This window comes from Myxine glutinosa, chromosome 1 (genome assembly GCF_964187855.1).
Source record: "Myxine glutinosa chromosome 1, kmMyxGlut1.1, whole genome shotgun sequence".
Lineage (NCBI taxonomy): Eukaryota > Metazoa > Chordata > Myxini > Myxiniformes > Myxinidae > Myxine > Myxine glutinosa.
Genome location: NC_136261.1, coordinates 46,684,542 through 46,707,376, shown reverse-complemented (window position 1 = coordinate 46,707,376; position 22,835 = coordinate 46,684,542). Strand labels below are relative to the sequence as shown.

At 41.8% G+C, this 22,835-nt stretch overlaps 1 protein-coding gene across 1 annotated transcript in view; it reads left to right on the top strand.

Moving 5' to 3' along the window:
* The first annotated feature begins 9,170 nt into the window (after positions 1-9,170).
* Positions 9,171-22,835, top strand: part of LOC144889717 (uncharacterized) — a 42,889-nt gene continuing 29,224 nt past the window's right edge. Inside the window, exons 1-3 of the mRNA XM_078770900.1 lie at positions 9,171-9,208; positions 9,358-9,444; positions 20,879-20,950. Coding sequence (XP_078627026.1) covers positions 9,381-9,444; positions 20,879-20,950 — 136 coding nt within the window. The 5' untranslated portion in view covers positions 9,171-9,208; positions 9,358-9,380. The remainder of the gene's footprint in view (positions 9,209-9,357; positions 9,445-20,878; positions 20,951-22,835) is intronic.

Sequence of the window (22,835 nt, the reverse complement as noted above, 5' to 3'; positions counted from 1 at the left end):
ATATGTTCCGGTGGGATGTCTCAACCTCCCTGCCCCAAAAGCTGTGATTGAGCTTACGAAATGTAAATGTAAATCAAGCTGCAAAGGCAGATGCAGTTGTTGGAAGAACGGTCTTCCATGCACTCCTCTATGTAAATGTTATGTCGATAACTGTGTAAATTTGGTCAGAAATGATATACATAGCGAAGACGTTGACGAATAATCCGTCCAGTCGTTTAGTTTGCATGATTCTCGGATGTGTTATCTTGAGAATTTAGAGGAATTGTGTTACATTTCTTAACTACTTGTGTCGATAATTGTGTACATTTGGTAAGAAACTATATAGTTAGCGAAGATTTTGACGAATAATCCATCCAGTAATTTTAGTTTAAAAGCTATTTCATTATCAAATTATCTTGCATGATTCTCGGATGTGTTATCTTGAGAATTGTGTTACATTTTGTGTTAGTTGTGTTACATTGTGTGTTAGAATAGAGGAATTGTGTTACATTTTTACATACTTGTGTAAACAAAAACATTTTGTGACATTAAACAAGCTAAACACACATAGTTCTGTCTTTATATCATTTGTAAGACTTTTGCTATTTCCGTAAATATTTTCTAAATTTGACTAAGAATGGCTCTAAAACGTAGATTTATTTGTGACTGGCCAGTCTGATCGCAAAAATAACTGCTTCAGCCGTCTTCTCGTGCATGAAAACCCTCAGAGAGTGGTACTATATGACCAGGTTTTATCGCTACCTTCGAAATGACCTTGACCTTGGCATGGAACCTAACCGGAAGTCGGGCATCGCCACTTCCGGTCGCTTCGAAAGTATCATAAATGGATTTAGCGTCATCGAAAACCTCTCTAACGACCCCGAGATCGATAAAATCTCTCAGTTGTTCGGGGAGAAAGTCGCGTGGTCAGTCCCGGGGGTCACTGGAAACAAAACACCCCTTAAAAGGGGGTCCAGGGGTCGGAAAATTTGAACCCCATTATTTTCGAATACATTGACCTAAAATCAATCCAACGAAGCAAAAAAATCAATTTTAGCACGCAAATCGCACGGGAGCTGTTTTTCATGACACCTCATACCACACTAACAGGTCTGAGAGCAGCTCAATTTCCCAGAAGTCAGAATAGTGATCGACCATCAGGAGGAAGTCTTTCCCAATGTACTTGAATATGTCCATGCTGATGATCTGCCAGGGCCGTGTGGGCAACTCGTGCGACATCATCGTCTCCTTTTGCTGCTCATGTGCATATTCATTGCACACGGAACATTTACTGACAAAGTCTTTGATCTCTGCTTGCATGTTTGCCCAGAAGAGAGTATCGCTTGCTTGCCTGTAGCATGCTTCCCCTTCAATGTGGCTGGAGTGGATTCGTGCCAGCATCTCTGGGCGCAAAGACTTCGGTATGATAACTCTCTGACCTTTAAACAGCACGCCATTCTGCACACTGATTTCATCTCTGCATAGCCAACAAGTCAAGTGAATCCACTTGGATTCCGCCCAGGTTGGCACATGGAAATTATGATGTAGCATAATTATCATCTCGGGTCAAGATTTGAAATTATGCCATGGTTTTTGTAAAATTGCTACTAGTATTCACATTATGTTCACATTCATTCACATTCACAGGGTCCTCTGGGTCCTCTGGGCATTTGGGTCCTCTGGGTCATTTTCTGGTCTGGGTCTGGCAAATTTTCATTGACATTTGCCCAGTTTCAACTTTTATTGACCCAGAGGGTCATTTGGGTCCTCTGGGTCATTTGGGTCCTCTGGGTCATTTGGGTCCTCTGGGTCATTTGGGTCCTCTGGGTCATTTGGGTCCTCTGGGTCATTTGGGTCCTCTGGGTCATTTGGGTCCTCTGGGTCATTTGGGTCCTCTGGGTCATTTGGGTCCTCTGGGTCATTTGGGTCCTCTGGGTCATTTGGGTCCTCTGGGTCATTTGGGTCATTTGGGTCATTTGGGTCCTCTGGGTCATTTGGGTCCTCTGGGTCATTTGGGTCCTCTGGGTCATTTGGGTCCTCTGGGTCATTTGGGTCCTCTGGGTCATTTGGGTCATTTGGGTCCTCTGGGTCATTTGGGTCCTCTGGGTCATTTGGGTCCTCTGGGTCATTTGGGTCCTCTGGGTCATTTGGGTCCTCTGGGTCATTTGGGTCCTCTGGGTCATTTGGGTCCTCTGGGTCATTTGGGTCCTCTGGGTCATTTGGGTCATTTGGGTCATTTGGGTCCTCTGGGTCATTTGGGTCCTCTGGGTCATTTGGGTCCTCTGGGTCATTTGGGTCCTCTGGGTCATTTGGGTCCTATATTCCTATCCTATAACATATATATCCTATAACCTATCCTATATATATCCTATATCATATAACATATATCCTATATATCCTATAACATAACATATAACAAATATATCCTATATTATGTACTAGCGAGCGGCCGCGTACCAGCCAAAGGGGTAGCCCATGGTTAGCCTAAATATAGATTTGATGACGTCATGTTTACACATCTGAGCGACAGAAACGTGCTTCACTTTTGGAGCGACAGAAATTCCCAGGCAAACGCTATAACGCACCAGGTTTACAACCTGTGCGTTAATAATCTCTAACAGCAAGAGATGTCTCCTCTCTCTGGTCAGGCCACCCGGCCAAGACAACAGCTTTTAGTGCTTGCAGGTATTCGTCTCTGTCTGTGTGCTGTCTGATCTGAAGCAGGCGTCGATCAGTGACGTTCAGGTGATCTGCCTGATTGATCTGCTCCACATCATACTGCTCCTGCTGCATGCTACAAACTGTGTGTCGCTCATGTTCCACATTGGAAGTACTGACGGCTGCTGTTGCCCTGCTGAGCATGTCGCTGATATACATTTTAGGCCTAGGCTTGTACACAACCCTGAGGCTGTAGTTTTGGAGTGTGAGCAGCATGCTCTGGAGCTGCTTAGGTGCGCTAAGGAGAGGCTTGCTGAAAATGGCAATGAGCGTCTTGTGATCAGTCTCTGCCGTGATCACTTCCCGGCCATACAGATAGTGATGGAAGCGTTGACAGGCAAACACTATGCTCAGGCATTCTTCTTCGATTTGTGCATAGTTTTGTTCCATCAGCGTTAGCGCCCTTGATGCAAATGCGACCGGTTGTCCCTCTTGCACGAGAAAGCACCCCAGTCCATTTTGGCTTGAGCCACTTTGTAGAGTGACTGGCTTTGAGATGTCATAGTACCTTAGTACAGGCATCGTGGTGACCAGGCCCTTTATTTCCTGCACTGCAGCATCGTGTTTCGGTAGCCAATGCCATATCGCATCCTTGTCCAGCATTCTCCTCAACGGCTCACAAACCTCAGAAAGGTGTGGTGTGAATTTGGCAAGGTAGGTCACAAAACCAATGAAACGCTGGACCGCCTTCCCATTTGTTGGGTGTGACATTTCCAGAATGGATCTCACCTTTTCAGGATCAGCCGTCAGGCCATTTGAAGACAGTACATGTCCATGGAAACGGACCTTTGCTACCTTGAACTGCAGCTTCTTCACGCCAAGTCTTAGTTTAACGTGCCTGCAGCGGTCCATCAGGGCCAGTAACTTTGCATCGTGGTCACTATCTGCCTCATCATCTGTATCCCCGCAGCCAACAATGAGGATGTCATCCGCAATGGGCTCTACTCCATCTAGCCCAGCCAATAGCTCATGCTGCTTGCATTGGTACACCTCTGGTGCTACGGAGACTCCAAAAGGCAGTTTGAGCCACCGTTTCCTGCCCCAGGGAGTCCAAAATGTTGTCATGTAACCTCTTCTCGTTTAGCTTGCATTGTAAATAGGCATCACGTGCATCTATGAGTGTGAATACCCGTGCCTTTGGTAATTTGTATAAGACATCTTCAAGTGTTGGCATGAGGTAGTGAGATCTTCACAGTGCTTGGTTCAAAAACTTTGGATCTATGCAAATTCTCAGCTTCTTAGGCTTTTTTACTATGACCATGTTACTTATCCAGTCTGTCGGATCGGTCACAGTGGTGATGTGCCCATCTGCCTCATGTCTGTCCAGCTGTGCCTTCACGGCGGACTTCATGGCCACGGGTACCTTGCGCGGGGTGCACTGGACTGGACGGATTTGGGCGTCCAGTTCAAAATGTATTTCTCCTGGAACTGACTCTATTGGCCCATTGAAAACATCTTGTACATGCTTATGAGCTGTTGTTTGATTGATTTGATTGTTTTATTGATCCAATCAGAGAAGATCTCAACGCAGTACCCACTCTCAAAACACTTGCAAGTGTCCTACGGGTCTTGAAATCAGCTAAAGCCCCCGAGGGTGATGGTATCCCACCAGAATTACTAAAACATGGTGGGGACGTACTAAAAGCTCGTACTGATTTTACCAAAGGTGCTGGGTAGAAGAACGCGTTCCTCGGCAGTTCAAAGATTCTATTATAAGAAAGGTGATAGACTCGACTACGGCAACCAGAGAGGACTTTCTGTTCTTTCCATTGCAGGCAAGGTCTTGGCCAAAATAGTCCAGAAACGCATCCAAACACTGGTAGAGTTAATCCTTCCTGGAAGCCAATCTGGATTTAGAGCCAATCGTTCCACAAGAGCAATAATATTGTCTCTTCGTGTCCACATACTTTTGGCTATGTCTTGTATATATATACTGAATTATTGTTGTTGAATTGTTGTGTATTGTATACAAGTGTATTACAAGTGTATTGTATTGTATACAAGTGTAAGTGTATTGTTGAATTTAATCTATCAGTTTCAATTATTTCATGGACTTCAAAAATGTTGATTGTGTTACTCTCTTGGTTTCACTCAGAGCCAAAGCTCTGAGCTACTTATACCACCAACGCAAAAAGGTGGTGCAACTTCGGGTGGCAGAGGTTGAATTTGTCTAAGAAGAGAGCAAAATATAGCTCTTTTAAATTGTGTTATTCCATGATGATCTGAATTAAATCTAGTTGTCGCAGATAATCTGGTGAGCTACTAAGGAATTAAATATACTATGGAATTTGGTGTGCTTATGACACAGGAAGTGGAACAGTGGATTAAGCTAAAGGGCAGGAGGAAGTCAACACAATGTCGATTGTAAATTATGCCATTTTGATGAAGGATTCATTTGGCTCGATGTCTGTGCTCATCTGTCACAAGAACGAAACTACGTATGATGCATTCCATAAATTGTAGAAATCAAAACCTTCCCGAATAACTAAGTTGGTTGTTTTATCTGCCTGTTTTCACTGATAGACATGAAAGATGGCTCCCGCCATGCTCACCAGTCCGGCACCCCTCCCTGCTCACCACACTCTCCTCTTATGGTATCCATGGAAACCACGCATGACTTGCGGACTTCCTCTCCGGTCACAGTCAACATGTGATCCGAAATGGAATTCTCTCATCTCCTCTTCCTGTCCAGGCTAGAGTTCCCCAAGGCAGTGATCTGGGCCCTGTGCTTTTTCTGGTCTTCATTAATGATCTCTCCGACTCTCGAGAAAATCCTCTCCATCTCTTTGCTGATGAATCTACTCTCTGCCGCTCCATTCCTCTTCCCTCAGATCGGCAAGCTGCAGCCTCTTCACTCTCTGCAGACCTGGATAAAATCACGGACTGGTCAAACAAGTGGAACATGTCTTTCAAACCTGACAAATCTCACACTCTTACTATGTCTCTCCGAAAAGACCGACTGGACAACCCTCCCATCTACTTTCTCAACAATCGCCTCGAAGAAGTTCTGTCATGCAAGCTCTTGGGTCTCACTATCTGCAATGATATTTCCTGGTAAAACCACATTTTCAATCTGCTCTCCAAATCCAGTCGCCGACTGGGCATCCTCCGTCGTGCTAATTCCTTTCTGGACACATCTGAGCTCCTCACCACATACAAAGCTTTCATCCGCAGCTCAATGGAATACTGCTCTCCCCTCTGTGCTGGTGCTCCTGCCTCACACCTAGCTCGGCTTCACGCTGTTGAAACCAAAGCTTTCAGAATCATTGGAATCTCCCGTGATGAAGCTGATTCTGAGGGTCTTTCTCTCTCTCACAGCAGGCAGGTTGGTGGTCTTTCTGTCTTCTACCGACTCCTCTCGGCCTTGCTCCCCCAGCTCTGTCCCCCAAATATTCCTGCAGGACACACAAGATCTGCCAGCAACCCTCTTATGGTGAAATTGCCAAAATCAATACTATTTGCTCACCTTCACTCTTTCATTCCTCTTTTTCCCACCTGTGGAACAAACTCCCACACTCTCTTCAATCCCTCTCCTCCCTCCAGGTCTTTAAAACAGCTGTTCGCCACTATCTCTTATCTTCCCCCATCCAAAACCTTGATCTTTTCTACCCCCGCTAAAACCCCTCAAATCCACCTCTTTCAATCTCCAACTTCTTTGCTGAAATTCCTAGTAGTGCACATTTGTTTTATACCGTGTAACCCCCCCACCCCCACCCTCCCTCCTTCCCACCCTCCCCAGCCCTCTCTTTTCCACAGATCTACCGACGTCCCTGTTCTCCACTGTTGTTGTGCTTGTATGCTTTCCTCTCTCTCCCCCTCTTGTCTCCCGCTCCCTTTGTTGTATGTTTTTTGTGTCCATGCATGTTTTCGTGTTTAAAGTGTTATCTCTTCCACGAGCCTTGACTCTGTATGCCAAAAAAAAAAAAGATTCAAAGTCATCATACATAAAATATACCAACGTGTGCTGGAGAGAAGTGCACGATGTGCCCCTCCACATTACAAGGGAGGAAAAACTTGTTGCCTGGATTATTCACGACCATCACCATTCAGCCCAGTGAAGGGCTTGGAAAGGAGCGAGAAAAAAAGAGAAAGAATCACTCCTCCATCTTTATTATAAAACAGCAAACTAGAAAAACATAATTGTGCACGAAAAGGTTGATGGACATACAGTACTTCCACCAGTGTTAACATTAAAGGTCACATGAGAGACTGCACAAAAGAGAAAGGAGATATGAGTATTAAAAGAGACATCAGATGCTTCCAACTCAAGTGATGGTTTGCAAATTGATCTTTAAAGGGTACCTGACCTTTGACCTGTGCAACACAAAATGTAATCAGCTCATTGTTTTACAGTCCATACATTTGCCAATTTTGCCTACAATCTCGACGGTGGTTCACAAGTTATCGTTACAACAAAAAAGAATAACAAAGAGACAGTAGCAAGGACAATCCGAAAAACATTACGCCTCCGGCCTTCAGTTGCAAATGAATAAAAATGAAAAACTAATAGATGAACTTCACATTGGTTTTGCAACAAGGAAAACAAAAGAGTTAATTGTTGTGAATATACTAGGTGGGCTACATTATGTACAAACAAGTACAAAAAGTTTTAATTAAAACAAAAGCCGCGTTGATGTTACACAATGCCTAGATGCAGCTGTGCCTATAAAGTATAACGTCGATGTTATAGGCACAGGACATTCCTATTGATTCGATTACTTGATGTTATTTTTGTGCAAAGTGAAAATATATCTCGGCAATTTCCCGTGTGTGGCAACGAATTTTTAATATATCTCGGCATTTTCCCGTCTGTTATTTCAGGCGGTGTATGACTGACCATGCCGCGATTTAAAAAAATATATATCTCGGCAATTTCCCGTGTGTGGCGACACGTGAACGAAGCTATGCTCCTCTCTCCACATTATTGTGACGACGTATAAATTAAATATTTCATCGTGACGATTGTCATCAAATGGACGAATTTTTAATATATCTCGGCATTTTCCCGTTTGTTATTTCGGGCAGTGTATGACTGACCATGCCGCGATTAAAAAAATATATATATCGGCAATTTCCCGTGTGTGGCGACACGTGAATGAAGCTATGCTCCTCTCTCCACATTATTGTGACGACGTATAAATTAAATATTTCATCGTGACGATTGTCATCAAATGGACGAATTTTTAATATATCTCGGCATTTTCCCGTTTGTTATTTCGGGCAGTGTATGACTGACCATGCCGCGATTTAAAAAAAATATATCTCGGCAATTTCCCGTGTGTGGCGACACGTGAACGAAGCTATGCTCCTCTCTCCACATTATTGTGACGACGTATAAATTAAATATTTCATCGTGACGATTGTCATCAAATGGACGAATTTTTAATATATCTCGGCATTTTCCCATCTGTTATTTCGGGCGGTGTATGACTGACCATGCCGCGATTTAAAAAATATATATCTCAATGGACTTGAAGTTACAGGCCTTTTAGAATTCATTTCGTTCTATAAAGGGCAACTTTCATCGGATTTTCTTCCCGTTTTTTTTCAACCGAGTCTAAAACTATGTTAGCGACTGTGAAAAATGGAATGATATATCGAATTTGATTTGAAAGAAAACTGTGTGAGAGAGGAAGACACCACGGGCCTACAAAACAGGCCTCAAAGCTATGCGAGTTAATAAAATGGTGGATATTTGTTTATATGAAGCCTCTCCCAAAATGGGTGGAGCTATGGTTCCCAGAATGGGTGGAGCTTTGAGGTTTTGTCTTCTCTGCAAGAACAAGAACAAGAAGAACAAGAAGAACAAGAAGAACAACAACAACAGCAGAGGGCACTCTATGAGCAGCGTCTGCGACGTGGCTAAAAACCTTCACAAGGATAAATAATTCTCGAATACTTTGGAAAGGCAGAGGCATGCACTCTACCGAGCACCGTTCTGATTTTAGTTGTGATGCAACTGCCTTGTATATACACAGTGTGACCTTAAGGCACTCTAGAGGGCATCTTGGGCATATTTAAATACTTAAGAATTTATAGATTCTTTTCATCCTAAAAAAACTCATAACTTCATGGGTCTTTCCCCCCTGAATCCTGCAAGGGAGCCTACGGTGGCCTCCTTGACCACTGCCTGAGTGTCCATTTTTTCTTCATCAGAGCTGGCCACCCTGAACTTAAATTCCTTAAGGATAAATGCTCATATAACACTGTAGTGTAGGCAACCATATTTTGGTTCATTTTATAAAGATAAAGTTATTAGTATTTCCCTGTTATAACACGTCATTACATGTAAATCTTTTTTTGTTTGGTTATGGAAAGTTTTGCTTCCAAGGCATTGGTTTGTGGTTAGCTGATGGTTAGTGATTAGAGTCAGTTTCACGAATTTTAACGTTTCACCAATGAACAGTACCAAGAAAGAACTTCACCTGTTTTCATCATGAAAAGGAAATATGTATAAATGCCAAACCACATTGCACACAAGCTTTCTCTGACCAAGCAAAACAACCTGAGAGTACGATAAAAATTTCCATTTCCTTGTCCGCCTTATAACCTCCTCATCTTGCACGTCTTGATTTTATTTCAAATAATATTCCTTAAAAACTCTTCCATACTCAGATACCCTTCACCATCTCTCTCAATACTTCTCCCATTTGTCTCCAGTTGAAGCTGTGGATGAAAACGCCATGGATGTCTTTCCTCGGATCATTCTTCTGCCGGTCGTGTCAGTTTTTTCATTACTTATTCCAGGTGAGTCTACGACTACAGAAAAAAATAATTATATATCTTTTTCACCTCAAACTTAAAGCATCACGGTTCAAAATACTTGAAGGTTATTCAAAGTCGAGATTTTATTTAACCATTCAAAAATATTTTAAAATGTTTTAAAATTGTAGCTCGATTACAAAATGTTTGGTATAACCCGACTGAGCATGATTAATGTTTAAATATTCAAACGGTAAACTCCAAAAAATTTAATTGATTGCTCAAATGAAACGAATGATTTTGTTAATCCATCCATTGCGATCTCAATGTAGGGGTAGCACACAACAACAACACAACAGGCATTTAAAGGCCATTTTCCCTGCTAGAGCGGGGGTTACACTTGCCGGCCCCATGACAATCTTCTCCATTTTGCCCTATTTTCTGCATCTCCTCTTGTTAACCCGCTTGCCCGCATTTCTTCTTCCTCCACCTTTAGCCAAGTCTTTCTCGGTCTTCCCCGTCCTCCACTTCCTCATACATTCATTTCCATCATTCTTCTCAAACAGTCACTTTCATCCTTCCTCAACACATGACCAAACCATCTCAACCTGTTCCTCTTCACAGCATCCATCACAGGCTCTATTCCCATCATCTTTCGCAATTCATCATTTGTTTTCCTCTCTCTCAACGATACTCCACACATCCACCGAACCATTCGCATTTCCACCCTTTCCAGCCTTCGTTGCTGCTCTACGTTCATTACCCATGTCTCGCTCCCATAAATCATAACACTTCTCACACATGCAGCATACACCTTTCCCTTCAGCTTCAACAACACTCCCCTCCTCGTCAGCACGCCACTCAGCTCCCGAAAATTCCTACATGCACATCTCACTCCAGCAAACATTGCCGAGTCCGATCCACCTTCTCCATTCAACATGTCTCCTGGGAAGCAAAATGTTTTCACACCTTCCAGCTTCACGCCGTCTCCAAGATCCAACTCAACATTTCCTCCATCTGCAGCTCCCTCTGTGCACACCTTACATTTGAATGTAGCTGCCACACTGGTTAATGACCCTCCCAGACCACTACATTTTAGATGAACCCACTCTGCGCACATTGTACATTGAATGGAGTTCACTCAGACACCCTTCCTGCACACAGCACATGGCCACTTCCCAGTTCTTTCCACCTCACCACATGCTTTACCACTTGCCATCACCTTCGTTTTTCCAATATTCACCTTCAGACCTTTTGTCTCCAAACATTGCTTCCACCTGTTCATCCTCTCCTTCAGTCCATCCATACTTTCCGCAATCAACATCAGATCATGTGCATACAATAACTCCCACGGTAAACCCTCCTTGATGTTCTGAGCCAACACCTCCATCACAGCTAAAAATATCAGTCGACTTAGTACCGACCCCAGATGCACTCTTCCTCCACTCCTAACTTCCTCAATGCCCATGTCAATACTTTGCGGGGACCCCCATTGAATACTTTCTCCAGATCAACAAACCCAAGAAACAACTTCTCCCTCTTCTCCGTGTACTTCTCCTGCAACTCCCTTTCAATAAAAAGTGTGTCTGTCGTTCATCTTCCTGGCATAAATCCAAACTGCATTTCGTCGATCTTCAACTTCTTCCTTATCCTCCTCTCCAAGACCCTTTTGAATACCTTCATTCCATACTCCAATGACTTTATCGCTCGATACAAGCCACAGTCCAGAGAATCACCTTTCCCCTTGTATAGAGGGACAAGGGTACTCAGTTCCCAATTCACTGGAATGCGGCCTTCTTTCACCACCAGATTACAGATCTCTGTCATTCTCTTCACACCCCAACTTCATGCTGCCTTCAACATATCTCCCGCAACTCCTGTCGGCCCTCCTGCTTTTCTACTCTTCATTGCTTTTATCGCTTCCTCAACTTCCTTCTCAGTTATCTTCTCTGCTGGTCCTAAAACTGGGTTACTCTCCATGTTGCCATCCCATTCATTCTCTGCATTCAACAGCATTTCCATATATCTTTTCTATCTTCCTTTAATTCCATCTGGGTCCACAACGATTTGTCCGACTTCACCCTTCAAGCAACTCACCCCCATCACATCACACCTCTCTTTTGCTATCTGCTTTGCAAGCCTGAATACCGCTCTCTGACCCTCTTCTGAATCCAAGAGTTCTCCGAACATTTTCCGAAATGCCTCCTGCGCCTTTGCTACCTCTTTCTTTGCAGCCTTCTTGGCTGCCTTATAACTTTCATGCTCTGCTTTTTCTGCCCCCATACCCTTCACCTTCTGCCACTCCTTGAACATCTTCCTCTTCATGTCAATCCTCTTTCCAACTTCGTCATCCCACCACCATGTTTCCGAGTGCTTCGGTGGTCCTTTTGTCCATCCACATACCTCACCAACGGCTCCCAACAGACTATCTCTCATTGACATCCAACCACTTTCACGCTCAATCACATCATCCTCTACCCTACTCTGCCTCTCTTTTAATGCCTCCTCACCGTCGCCTCTTTCAACCTCCACGTACAATAAACGTTGGTATCACACAGAGTTCGTTTGATTATTTTAGTACATCTTTTGTATTATGTGCTTCAATAAACGTTGGTATCACACAGAGTTAGTTTGATTATTTGAGTACATCTTTCAAATTATGTGCTTCAATAAACGTTGGTATCACACAGAGTTAGTTTGATTATTTGAGTACACCTTTTAAATTATGTGCTTCAATCAACGTTGGTATCACACAGAGTTAGTTTGATTATTTGAGTACATCTTTTAAATTATGTGCTTCAATCAACGTTGGTATCACACAGAGTTAGTTTGATTATTTGAGTACATCTTTTAAATTATGTGCTTCAATAAACGTTGGTATCACACAGAGTTAGTTTGATTATTTGAGCACATCTTTTAAATTATGTGCTTCAATAAACGTTGGTATCACACAGAGTTAGTTTGATTATTTTAGTACATCTTTTAAATTATGTGCTTCAATAAACGTTGGTATCACACAGAGTTAGTTTGATTATTTGAGTACATCTTTTAAATTATGTGCTTCAATAAACGTTGGTATCACACAGAGTTAGTTTGTTTATTTGAGTACATCTTTTAAATTATGTGCTTCAATAAACGTTGGTATCACACAGAGTTAGTTTGATTATTTGAGTACATCTTTTAAATTATGTGCTTCAATAAACGTTGGTATCACACAGAGTTAGTTTGATTATTTGAGTACATCTTTTAAATTATGTGCTTCAATAAACGTCGGTATCACACAGAGTTAGTTTGATTATTTGAGTACATCTTTTAAATTATGTGCTTCAATAAACGTTGGTATCACACAGAGTTAGTTTGATTATTTTAGTACATCTTTTTAATTATGTGCTTCAGTAAACGTCGGTATCACACAGAGTAAGTTTGATTATTTGAGTACATCTTTTAAATTATGTGCTTCCGTAAACGTCGGTATCACACAGAGTCAGTTTGATTATTTGAGTACATCTTTTATATTATGTGCTTCAATAAACGTCGGTATCACACAGAGTAAATTTGATTATTTTAGTACATCTTTTAAATTATGCGCTTCACAGACACAGAATGCACAGAATTCACAGACACAGAATCAATATATTTGATTATTTTAGTACATCTTTTATATTATGTGCTTCAATAAACGTTGGGATCACACAAAGTAAGTTTGATTATTTTAGTACATCTTTTATATTATGCGCTTCAATAAACGTCGGTATCACACAGAGTTAGTTTGATTATTTTAGTACATCTTTTATATTATGCGCTTCAATAAACGTCGGTATCACACAGAATTAGTTTGATTATTTTAGTACATCTTTTATATTATGTGCTTCAATAAACGTCGGTATCACACAGAGTAAGTTTGATTATTTTAGTACATCTTTTATATTATGTGCTTCAATAAACGTCGGTATCACACAGAGTAAGTTTGATTATTTTAGTACATCTTTTAAATTATGTGCTTCAATCAACGTCGGTATCACACAGAGTAAGTTTGATTATTTTAGTACATCTTTTAAATTATGTGCTTCAATAAACGTTGGTATCACACAGAGTTAGTTTGATTATTTTAGTACATCTTTTATATTATGCTCTTCAATAAACGTCGGTATCACACAGAATTAGTTTGATTATTTTCGTACATCTTTTAAATTATGTGCTTCAATAAACGTTGGGATCACACAAAGTAAGTTTGATTATTTTAGTACATCTTTTATATTATGTGCTTCAATAAACGTTGGTATCACACAGAGTTAGTTTGATTATTTTAGTACATCTTTTATATTATGTGCTTCAATAAACGTCGGTATCACACAGAGTAAGTTTGATTATTTTAGTACATCTTTTAAATTATGTGCTTCAATAAACGTTGGTATCACACAGAGTTAGTTTGATTATTTGAGTACATCTTTTATATTATATGCTTCAATAAACGTTGGTATCACACAGCGGTAGTTTGATTATTTTAGTACATCTTTTATATTATGTGCTTAAATAAACGTCGGTATCACACAGAGTTAGTTTGATTATTTTAGTACATCTTTTAAATTATGTGCTTCAATAAATGTTGGTATCACACAGAGTAAGTTTGATTATTTTAGTACATCTTTAATATTATGTGCTTCAATAAACGTCGGTATCACACAGAGTTAGTTTGATTATTTGAGTACATCTTTCATATTATGTGCTTAAATAAACGTTGGTATCACACAGAGTTAGTTTGATTATTTGAGTACATCTTTTAAATTATGTGCTTCAATAAACGTTGGTATCACACAGAGTAAGTTTGATTATTTTAGTACATCTTTTATATTATGTGCTTCAATAAACGTTGGGATCACACAAAGTAAGTTTGATTATTTTAGTACATCTTTTATATTATGTGCTTCAATAAACGTCGGTATCACACAGAGTTAGTTTGATTATTTTCGTACATCTTTTAAATTATGTGCTTCAATAAACGTTGGGATCACACAAAGTAATTTGATTATTTTAGTACATCTTTTATATTATGTGCTTCAATAAACGTTGGTTTCACACAGAGTTAGTTTGATGATTTTAGTACATCTTTTATATTATGTGCTTCAATAAATGTCGGTATCACACAGAGTAAGTTTGATTATTTTAGTACATCTTTTAAATTATGTGCTTCAATAAACGTTGGGATCACACAAAGTAAGTTTGATTATTTTAGTACATCTTTTATATTATGTGCTTCAATAAACGTTGGTATCACACAGAGTTAGTTTGATTATTTCCGTACATCTTTTATATTATGTGCTTCAATAAACGTTGGTATCACACAGCGGTAGTTTGATTATTTTAGTACATCTTTTCTATTATGTGCTTCAATAAACGTTGGTATCACACAGAGTTAGTTTGATTATTTGAGTACATCTTTTATATTATGTGCTTAAATAAACGTCGGTATCACACAGAGTTAGTTTGATTATTTTAGTACATCTTTTAAATTATGTGCTTCAATAAACGTTGGTATCACACAGAGTAAGTTTGATTATTTGAGTACATCTTTTATATTATGTGCTTCAATAAACCTCGGTATCACACAGAGTTAGTTTGATTATTTTAGTACATCTTTTATATTATGTGCTTCAATAAACCTCGGTATCACACAGAGTTAGTTTGATTATTTTAGTACATCTTTTATATTATGTGCTTCAATAAACGTTGGTATCACACAGAGTTAGTTTGATTATTTTAGTACATCTTTTATATTATGTGCTTCAATAAACGTCGGTATCACACAGAGTTAGTTTGATTATTTTAGTACATCTTTTAAATTATGTGCTTCAATAAACGTTGGTATCACACAGATTAAGTTTGATTATTTTAGTACATCTTTTATATTATGTGCTTCAATAAACGTTGGGATCACACAAAGTAAGTTTGATTATGTTAGTACATCTTTTATATTATGTGCTTCAATAAACGTCGGTATCACACAGAGTAAGTTTGATTATTTGAGTACATCTTTTATATTATGTGCTTCAATAAACCTCGGTATCACACAGAGTTAGTTTGATTATTTTAGTACATCTTTTATATTATGTGCTTCAATAAACCTCGGTATCACACAGAGTAAGTTTGATTATTTGAGTACATCTTTTATATTATGTGCTTCAATAAACCTCGGTATCACACAGAGTTAGTTTGATTATTTTAGTACATCTTTTATATTATGTGCTTCAATAAACGTTGGTATCACACAGAGTAAGTTTGATTGTTTTAGTACATCTTTTATATTATGTGCTTCAATAAACGTCGGTATCACACAGAGTAAGTTTGATTATTTGAGTACATCTTTTATATTATGTGCTTCAATAAACGTCGGTATCACACAGAGTTAGTTTGATTATTTTAGTACATCTTTTATATTATGTGCTTCAATAAACGTCGGTATCACACAGAGTTAGTTTGATTATTTTAGTACATCTTTTATATTATGTGCTTCAATAAACGTTGGTATCACACAGAGTAAGTTTGATTGTTTTCGTACATCTTTTATATTATGTGCTTCAATAAACGTCGGTATCACACAGAGTTAGTTTGATTATTTTAGTACATGTTTTATATTATGTGCTTCAATAAACCTCGGTATCACATAGAGTAACTTTGATTATTTTAGTACATCTTTTATATTATGTGCTTCAATAAACGTCGGTATCACACAGAGTAAGTTTGATTATTTGAGTACATCTTCTATATTATGTGCTTCAATAAACCTCGGTATCACACAGAGTTAGTTTGATTATTTTAGTACATCTTTTATATTATGTGCTTCCAGTTTGATTGAGTACCAGTTTTGCGGTACAATTGAGTACCAATTGAGTACCAGTTCACTGGTAATTCCCTGTTTGTCGTTAAAGGCGGCAAAAAGGGTTGGCGTCAGGAAGGGCATCCGGCCGTAAAACATTGCTTCAAATAGGGGACCGAAAAACAACAACAACCACGGTTCCTGAAAAAGGCCAACCCCCGCTTTGCGGGGAAAAATGGCCTCTAAAGGTGGTTTTGTTTTTTAATATTATGTGCTTCAATAAACGTCGGTATCACACAGAGTACATTTGATTATTTTAGTACATCTTCTATATTATGCGCTTCAATAAACGTCGGTATCACACAGAGTTCGTTTGATTATTTGAGTACATCTTTTATATTATGTGCTTCAATACACGTTGGTATCACAAAGAGTTAGTTTGATTGTTTGAGTACATCTTTTATATTATGTGCTTCAATAAACGTTGGTATCACAAAGAGTTAGTTTGATTGTTTGAGTACATCTTTTATATTATGTGCTTCAATAAACGTCGGTATCACAAAGAGTTAGTTTGATTGTTTGAGTACATCTTTTATATTATGTGCTTCAATAAACGTTGGTATCACAAAGAGTTAGTTTGATTGTTTGAGTACATCTTTTATATTATGTGCTTCAATAAACGTTGGTATCACAAAGAGTTAGTTTGATTATTTGAGTACATCTTTTATATTATGTGCTTCAATAAACGTTGGTATCACACAGAGTAAGTTTGATTATTTTAGGACATCTTTTAAATTACGTGCTTCAATAAACGTTGGGATCACACAGAGTAAGTTTGATTATTTGAGTACATCTTTTATATTATGTGCTTCAATAAACGTCGGTATCACAAAGAGTTAGTTTGATTATTTGAGTACATCTTTTATATTATGTGCTTCAATAAACGTCGGTATCACAAAGAGTTAGTTTGATTATTTGAGTACATCTTTTATATTATGTGCTTCAATAAACGTTGGTATCACAAAGAGTTAGTTTGATTATTTGAGTACATCTTTTATATTATGTGCTTCAATAAACGTCGGTATCACAAAGAGTTAGTTTGATTATTTGAGTACATCTTTTATATTATGTGCTTCAATAAACGTCGGTATCACAAAGAGTTAGTTTGATTGTTTGAGTACATCTGTTATATTATGTGCTTCAATAAACGTCGGTATCACACAGAGTAAGTTTGATTATTTTAGGACATCTTTTAAATTACTTGCTTCAATAAACGTTGGGTTCACACAGAGTAAGTTTGATTATTTGAGTACATCTTTTATATTATGTGCTTCAATAAACGTCGGTATCACAAAGAGTTAGTTTGATTATTTTAGTACATCTTTTATATTATGAGCTTCAATAAACGTCGGTATCACAAAGAGTTAGTTTGATTATTTGAGTACATCTTTTATATTATGTGCTTCAATAAACGTCGGTATCACACAGAGTAAGTTTGATTATTTTAGTACATCTTTTAAATTATGTGCTTCAATAAACGTCGGTATCACAAAGAGTTAGTTTGATTATTTGAGTACATCTTTTATATTATGTGCTTCAATAAACGTCGGTATCACAAAGAGTTAGTTTGATTATTTGAGTACATCTTTTATATTATGTGCTTCAATAAACGTCGGTATCACAAAGAGTTAGTTTGATTATTTGAGTACATCTTTTATATTATGTGCTTCAATAAACGTTGGTATCACAAAGAGTTAGCTTGATTATTTGAGTACATCTTTTATATTATGTGCTTCAATAAACGATGGTATCACACAGAGTAAGTTTGATTATTTTAGGACATCTTTTAAATTACTTGCTTCCATAATAGTTGGTACTTTAATATCCCTTGGATTGTCTATTTCCAGAAAAGTTTATGGAACCTCATGACAGTAAAGTCGGTTGACAAACAGAAGGTGTTTATTTTTTTGTATTTGTTTGGGATTTCTCATAGATGTTTCGGTCTCATAGATTCGGGCTAATTCTCCATTGTGGTAGACCAGACTTAACACTTTGGCCAGCATCTACTCCGAGACCCATGGGCCAATCGACGCCAAATTTTCATGATATACTCAGGGTGTCCGAAGATAAGTTTCACCATTGTTTGTTTGTCAGTTTGTTTGCCTTTGAGTCGAATATCTCAAAAAGTTTTGATCGGATTCAGATGAAACTTGGTGGACAAATTGTGTAGGCGCCAAGGATGAATTGCTTATATTTTGGTGAAGATTCAAATCCGGATATGAGAATTTTGAAATTGTAAGTGATGCTTTACCATTGAGAGATGGCACCAAAACTATATACAGTATGTATATATATATATATATATATATATATATATATATATATATATATATATATATATATATATATATATATATATATATATATATTGTGGTGAAAATGACGGAGAAGAAGAGCCTTCGTAGGCGTGGGGCATATTGGATGCAGATTTAGGGGCAAGCGCTCGGTCTGAGTGGAGGTCATTATCTTGTCTGCTGAATGAGTTATGCAGAGATAAGCGCTGGATATTATTGGTAAGAAGTGACTGGGATTCATGATTAATGTTTTATAAGCTTGGCTTTGCTTTATAATGCTTTATTAGATTTGTAGGACTGATGATATTATTGCCTGTTGTGTCGATTTGAATAAAGCCTTGTATCTTGGAGTGAGGTTTTGAAGGTTTATATATATATACATATATCATGATATTTCAAAACGTTGTGGTTGAGTTATGACAAAACTAGGTGAATGAGTTGGTGAGGTGACAAGAACAACCCATTTAAATTTTGGTTCAGGTCCAAATCCAGATCCGGCCTATCAATGGGATACAAAATGTAAACTGTTCAGCCTGGTAGATTTACTTCATGTGATCTGCCGAGTGCCTTCTAGTTTTGGTTGTGATGCCAATTACTGAGATGCAACTGGCTTGCGCATACACAGTGCGAACTTAAGACACTCTGGAGGCCATCTTGCGCATGGCCACTGGAGCTTCATGGGGTTGGTACTTGCTTAACAGCTTAGGTTTTCTGTGAAACTACCTGAGAAGAGCAGAAAGGAGATAAGAGGAGATGAGCAGAGAGGAGATAAGCAGAGAGGACAAGACAGGAGAAGAGCAGAGATTAGAAGAGAGGAGATGAGCAGAGAGGAGAAGAGAGGAGAAGAAGAGAGGAGATGAGCAGAGAGGAGAAGAGAGAAGAGAGGAGATGAGCAGAGAGGAGAAGAGAGGAGATGAGCAGAGAGGAGAAGAGAGGAGATGATAGGAGAGGAGAAGAGAGGAGATGAGCAGAGAGGAGAAGAGAGGAGATGAGCAGAGAGGAGAAGAGAGGAGATGATAGGAGAGGAGAAGAGAGGAGATGAGCAGAGAGGAGAAGAGAGGAGATGAGCAGAGAGGAGAAGAGAGAAGAGAGGAGATGAGCAGAGAGGAGAAGAGAGGAGATGAGCAGAGAGGAGAAGAGAAGAGATGATAAGAGAGGAGATGAGCAGAGAGGAGAAGAGAGGAGATGATAGGAGAGGAGAAGAGAGGAGATGAGCAGAGAGGAGAAGAGAAGAGATGATAAGAGAGGAGATGAGCAGAGAGGAGAAGAGAGGAGATGATAGGAGAGGAGAAGAGAGGAGATGAGCAGAGAGGAGAAGAGAGGAGAAGAGAGGAGATGAGCAGAGAGGAGAAGAGAGGAGATGAGCAGAGAGGAGAAGAGAGGAGATGAGCAGAGAGGAGGAGAGAGGAGATGAGCAGAGAGGAGAAGAGAGGAGAAGAGAGGAGATGAGCAGAGAGGAGAAGAGAGGAGAAGAGAGGAGATGATAGGAGAGGAGAAGAGAGGAGATGAGCAGAGAGGATAAGAGAGGAGAAGAGAGGAGATGAGCAGAGAGGAGAAGAGAGGAGAAGAGAGGAGATGATAGGAGAGGAGAAGAGAGGAGATGAGCAGAGAGGCGAAGAGAGGAGATGATAGGAGAGGAGAAGAGAGGAGCTGAGCAGAGAGGAGAAGAGAGGAGATGATAGGAGAGGAGAAGAGAGGAGATGAGCAGAGAGGCGAAGAGAGGAGATGATAGGAGAGGAGAAGAGAGGAGATGAGCAGAGAGGAGAAGAGAGGAGATGACAGGAGAGGAGAAGAGAGGAGATGAGCAGAGAGGAGAAGAGAGGAGAAGAGCAGAGAGGAGAAGAGACAAGAGGGGAAGGGCCGGTCCATGGGGACCGATCGGCATTCTGACCGTGACCCCGCTACCCTGACGAATCTGTGCAGCAGGGAAGAATGGGGAAGATTTGGCCCCCGACTTGTGTTGGGGGTGCAACCACCATGAAGAGGTGTCCCTGATAGTTGTCATTTCCTTGTTTCATGACTAACTGAAGGTTTTACAAGTTTTTTCTTCTTCTTCTTTTTCTCTGAAGCCCTTTACAAATCAGAAGCTCTCAGTCTTGTTTAGGGCGAATTTCATCAAATAAATATAAATAAAATGGTCTCTTATGATCCAGTATGGTACATCAAATCAAAATAATGAACAAAAGGACCAAGGAGGTTGTTTCCATATTGGAGGGTGAAATCTTGCCCCACCTCACTCTACTATAACCACTTTTGTTATTGTTATTATATCAAGCTTTATGTGTATATTTACTTCCTATGTTTCCTGCAGATCTAACCACAGTGCCAAGTACTATGACTACTCACGACAATGAATATTCCCTTCCAGGAGCTTCAGCTCAAGGTATGTTTTATATTTGTTTTAGTAGTCACATCCTCATAGAGGATCTTAAACATTCCATATGATTTTCAGGACAAACTTATTTGGAGACATCATTGTATTTTTCCATGAAATACAAGAACTCAAGAAGACAATGCAAAATAAACAGGATATTAAAGCGCGGCGTTACGCGCGCTGCTTGCGAGCAAGGAGGAAGCGGACAAGCGGTAACTTATAAGCGTCTTTATTTCAGGAGCTCACTGTAACACTGGCGCGCTCCGGGCTGCGCGCCCGGTGTATATCATGAGGCCACACCTACCCCTCGGGCGTGGCCACCGCCCACTTGGTGCGCGGAATGATGTCACCACGCCAGTGGGCTTTTGTGTCCGCCACACGCGCCCCCCCAGAATTCCCGCGCACCTGGAGGGCCAGTTTGCGGGGCAGACGAATGACCCGGCCGGAGCGCCCCCTGGCGATCGGCAGCGTCCGGGGTGCAGGGATGCCAGGTGGGATGCCCCTGGCTGCCCCTGGGATGGGTGCAGGACCGGGGGGCGGCGTGGCGGCGGGGCTGGGTGGTGCCGGGGGTCCGCCCGCAGGGGGGCGGCCCCGACGTGGGGGTCGGGCCACTGGCGGTGGATGGTCCACGTTGAGGTGGGCCGGCTTGAGGCAGTCTACCAAAACGCGGTCAGGAGTACCGCCGATGTCCAGGGTGAAGTGCTTCGCCCCGGTCTACAGCACGTGGAAAGGCACGTCGTACGGGGGCCGCAGTGGTGTCCGGTGGGCATCGTGGCGGACGAAGACGTACTCCGCCGTGCGAAGCTCCGGGGCGACGTGCGTCGGTGGGTGCCCGTGGCATGCCGTTGGCACCGGGGCGAACCTCTAGGCGGTCCCCTGCAGAGCGGAGCGCTGCTGTGCCGCGGACCATGGTGCCGTGGAGTCGGGGAGGAACTCGACCGGCACCCGCAGCGGTTGCCCGAAGACCAACTCCGCCGCGGATGCGCGCAGGTCCTCCTTGGGCGCCGTCCGGAGGCCCAGCAGGACCCAGGGGAGCCTGTCGACCCAGCCGCCGTCGCAGAGGGTGGCCCGGAGCGCGGCCTTCAATGAGCGGTGAAATCGCTCACACAGGCCGTTAGCCGGGGGTGGTAGGCTGTGGTTCGGTGCAGCCGGACCCCGAGCCCCTGCGCGACCGCCCCCCAGAGCTCCGAGGTGAACTGGGGGCCGCGGTCGGACGAGATGTCTGAGGGGGCGCCGAACCGGGCGACCCAGGTGGCGATGAAAGCCTGCGCGACATCGGCCGCCGTTGTCGTCGCCAACGGCACGGCCTCCGGCCACCGGGTGGTGCGGTCCACCATGGTGAGGACATAGGTGAAACCCTGCGAGGGGGGCAGAGGTCCCACCAGGTCCACGTGGACGTGGTCAAACCGGCGTTCCGGCACCGTGAATGGGGCCAACGGGGCCTGGGTGTGCCAGTGCACCTTGGCGCGCTGGCACGCGAGGCACGTCCTGGCCCAGCCGCGGACGGCCTTCTGGAGGCCATGCCAGACGAACTTGTCGGCGATCAGCCTTTGGGAGGCCCTCGCGCCCGGGTGGGACAGGCCGTGGATGGCGTCAAACACCTGGCGCTGCCAGCCCGCGGGCACGATGGGGCGAGGACGCCCGAGGGAGATGTCGCACAAGAGGGCCGCGCCCGCGCCATCGAACGCCACCTCGGTGACGCGGAGGCCCGTGACGGCGGTCCGCAAGGCCTGGACGTCGGGATCAGCGGCCTGGTCCGCTGCCATCCGGGCATAGTCGATACCGAGGTGGACTGCGTGGGCGACGGCCCGGGAAAGGCAATCCGCCACCGGGTTGTCCTTCCCCGCGACGTGCTGGATGTCTGTCGTGTACTCGGACATGGCCGAGAGGTGAC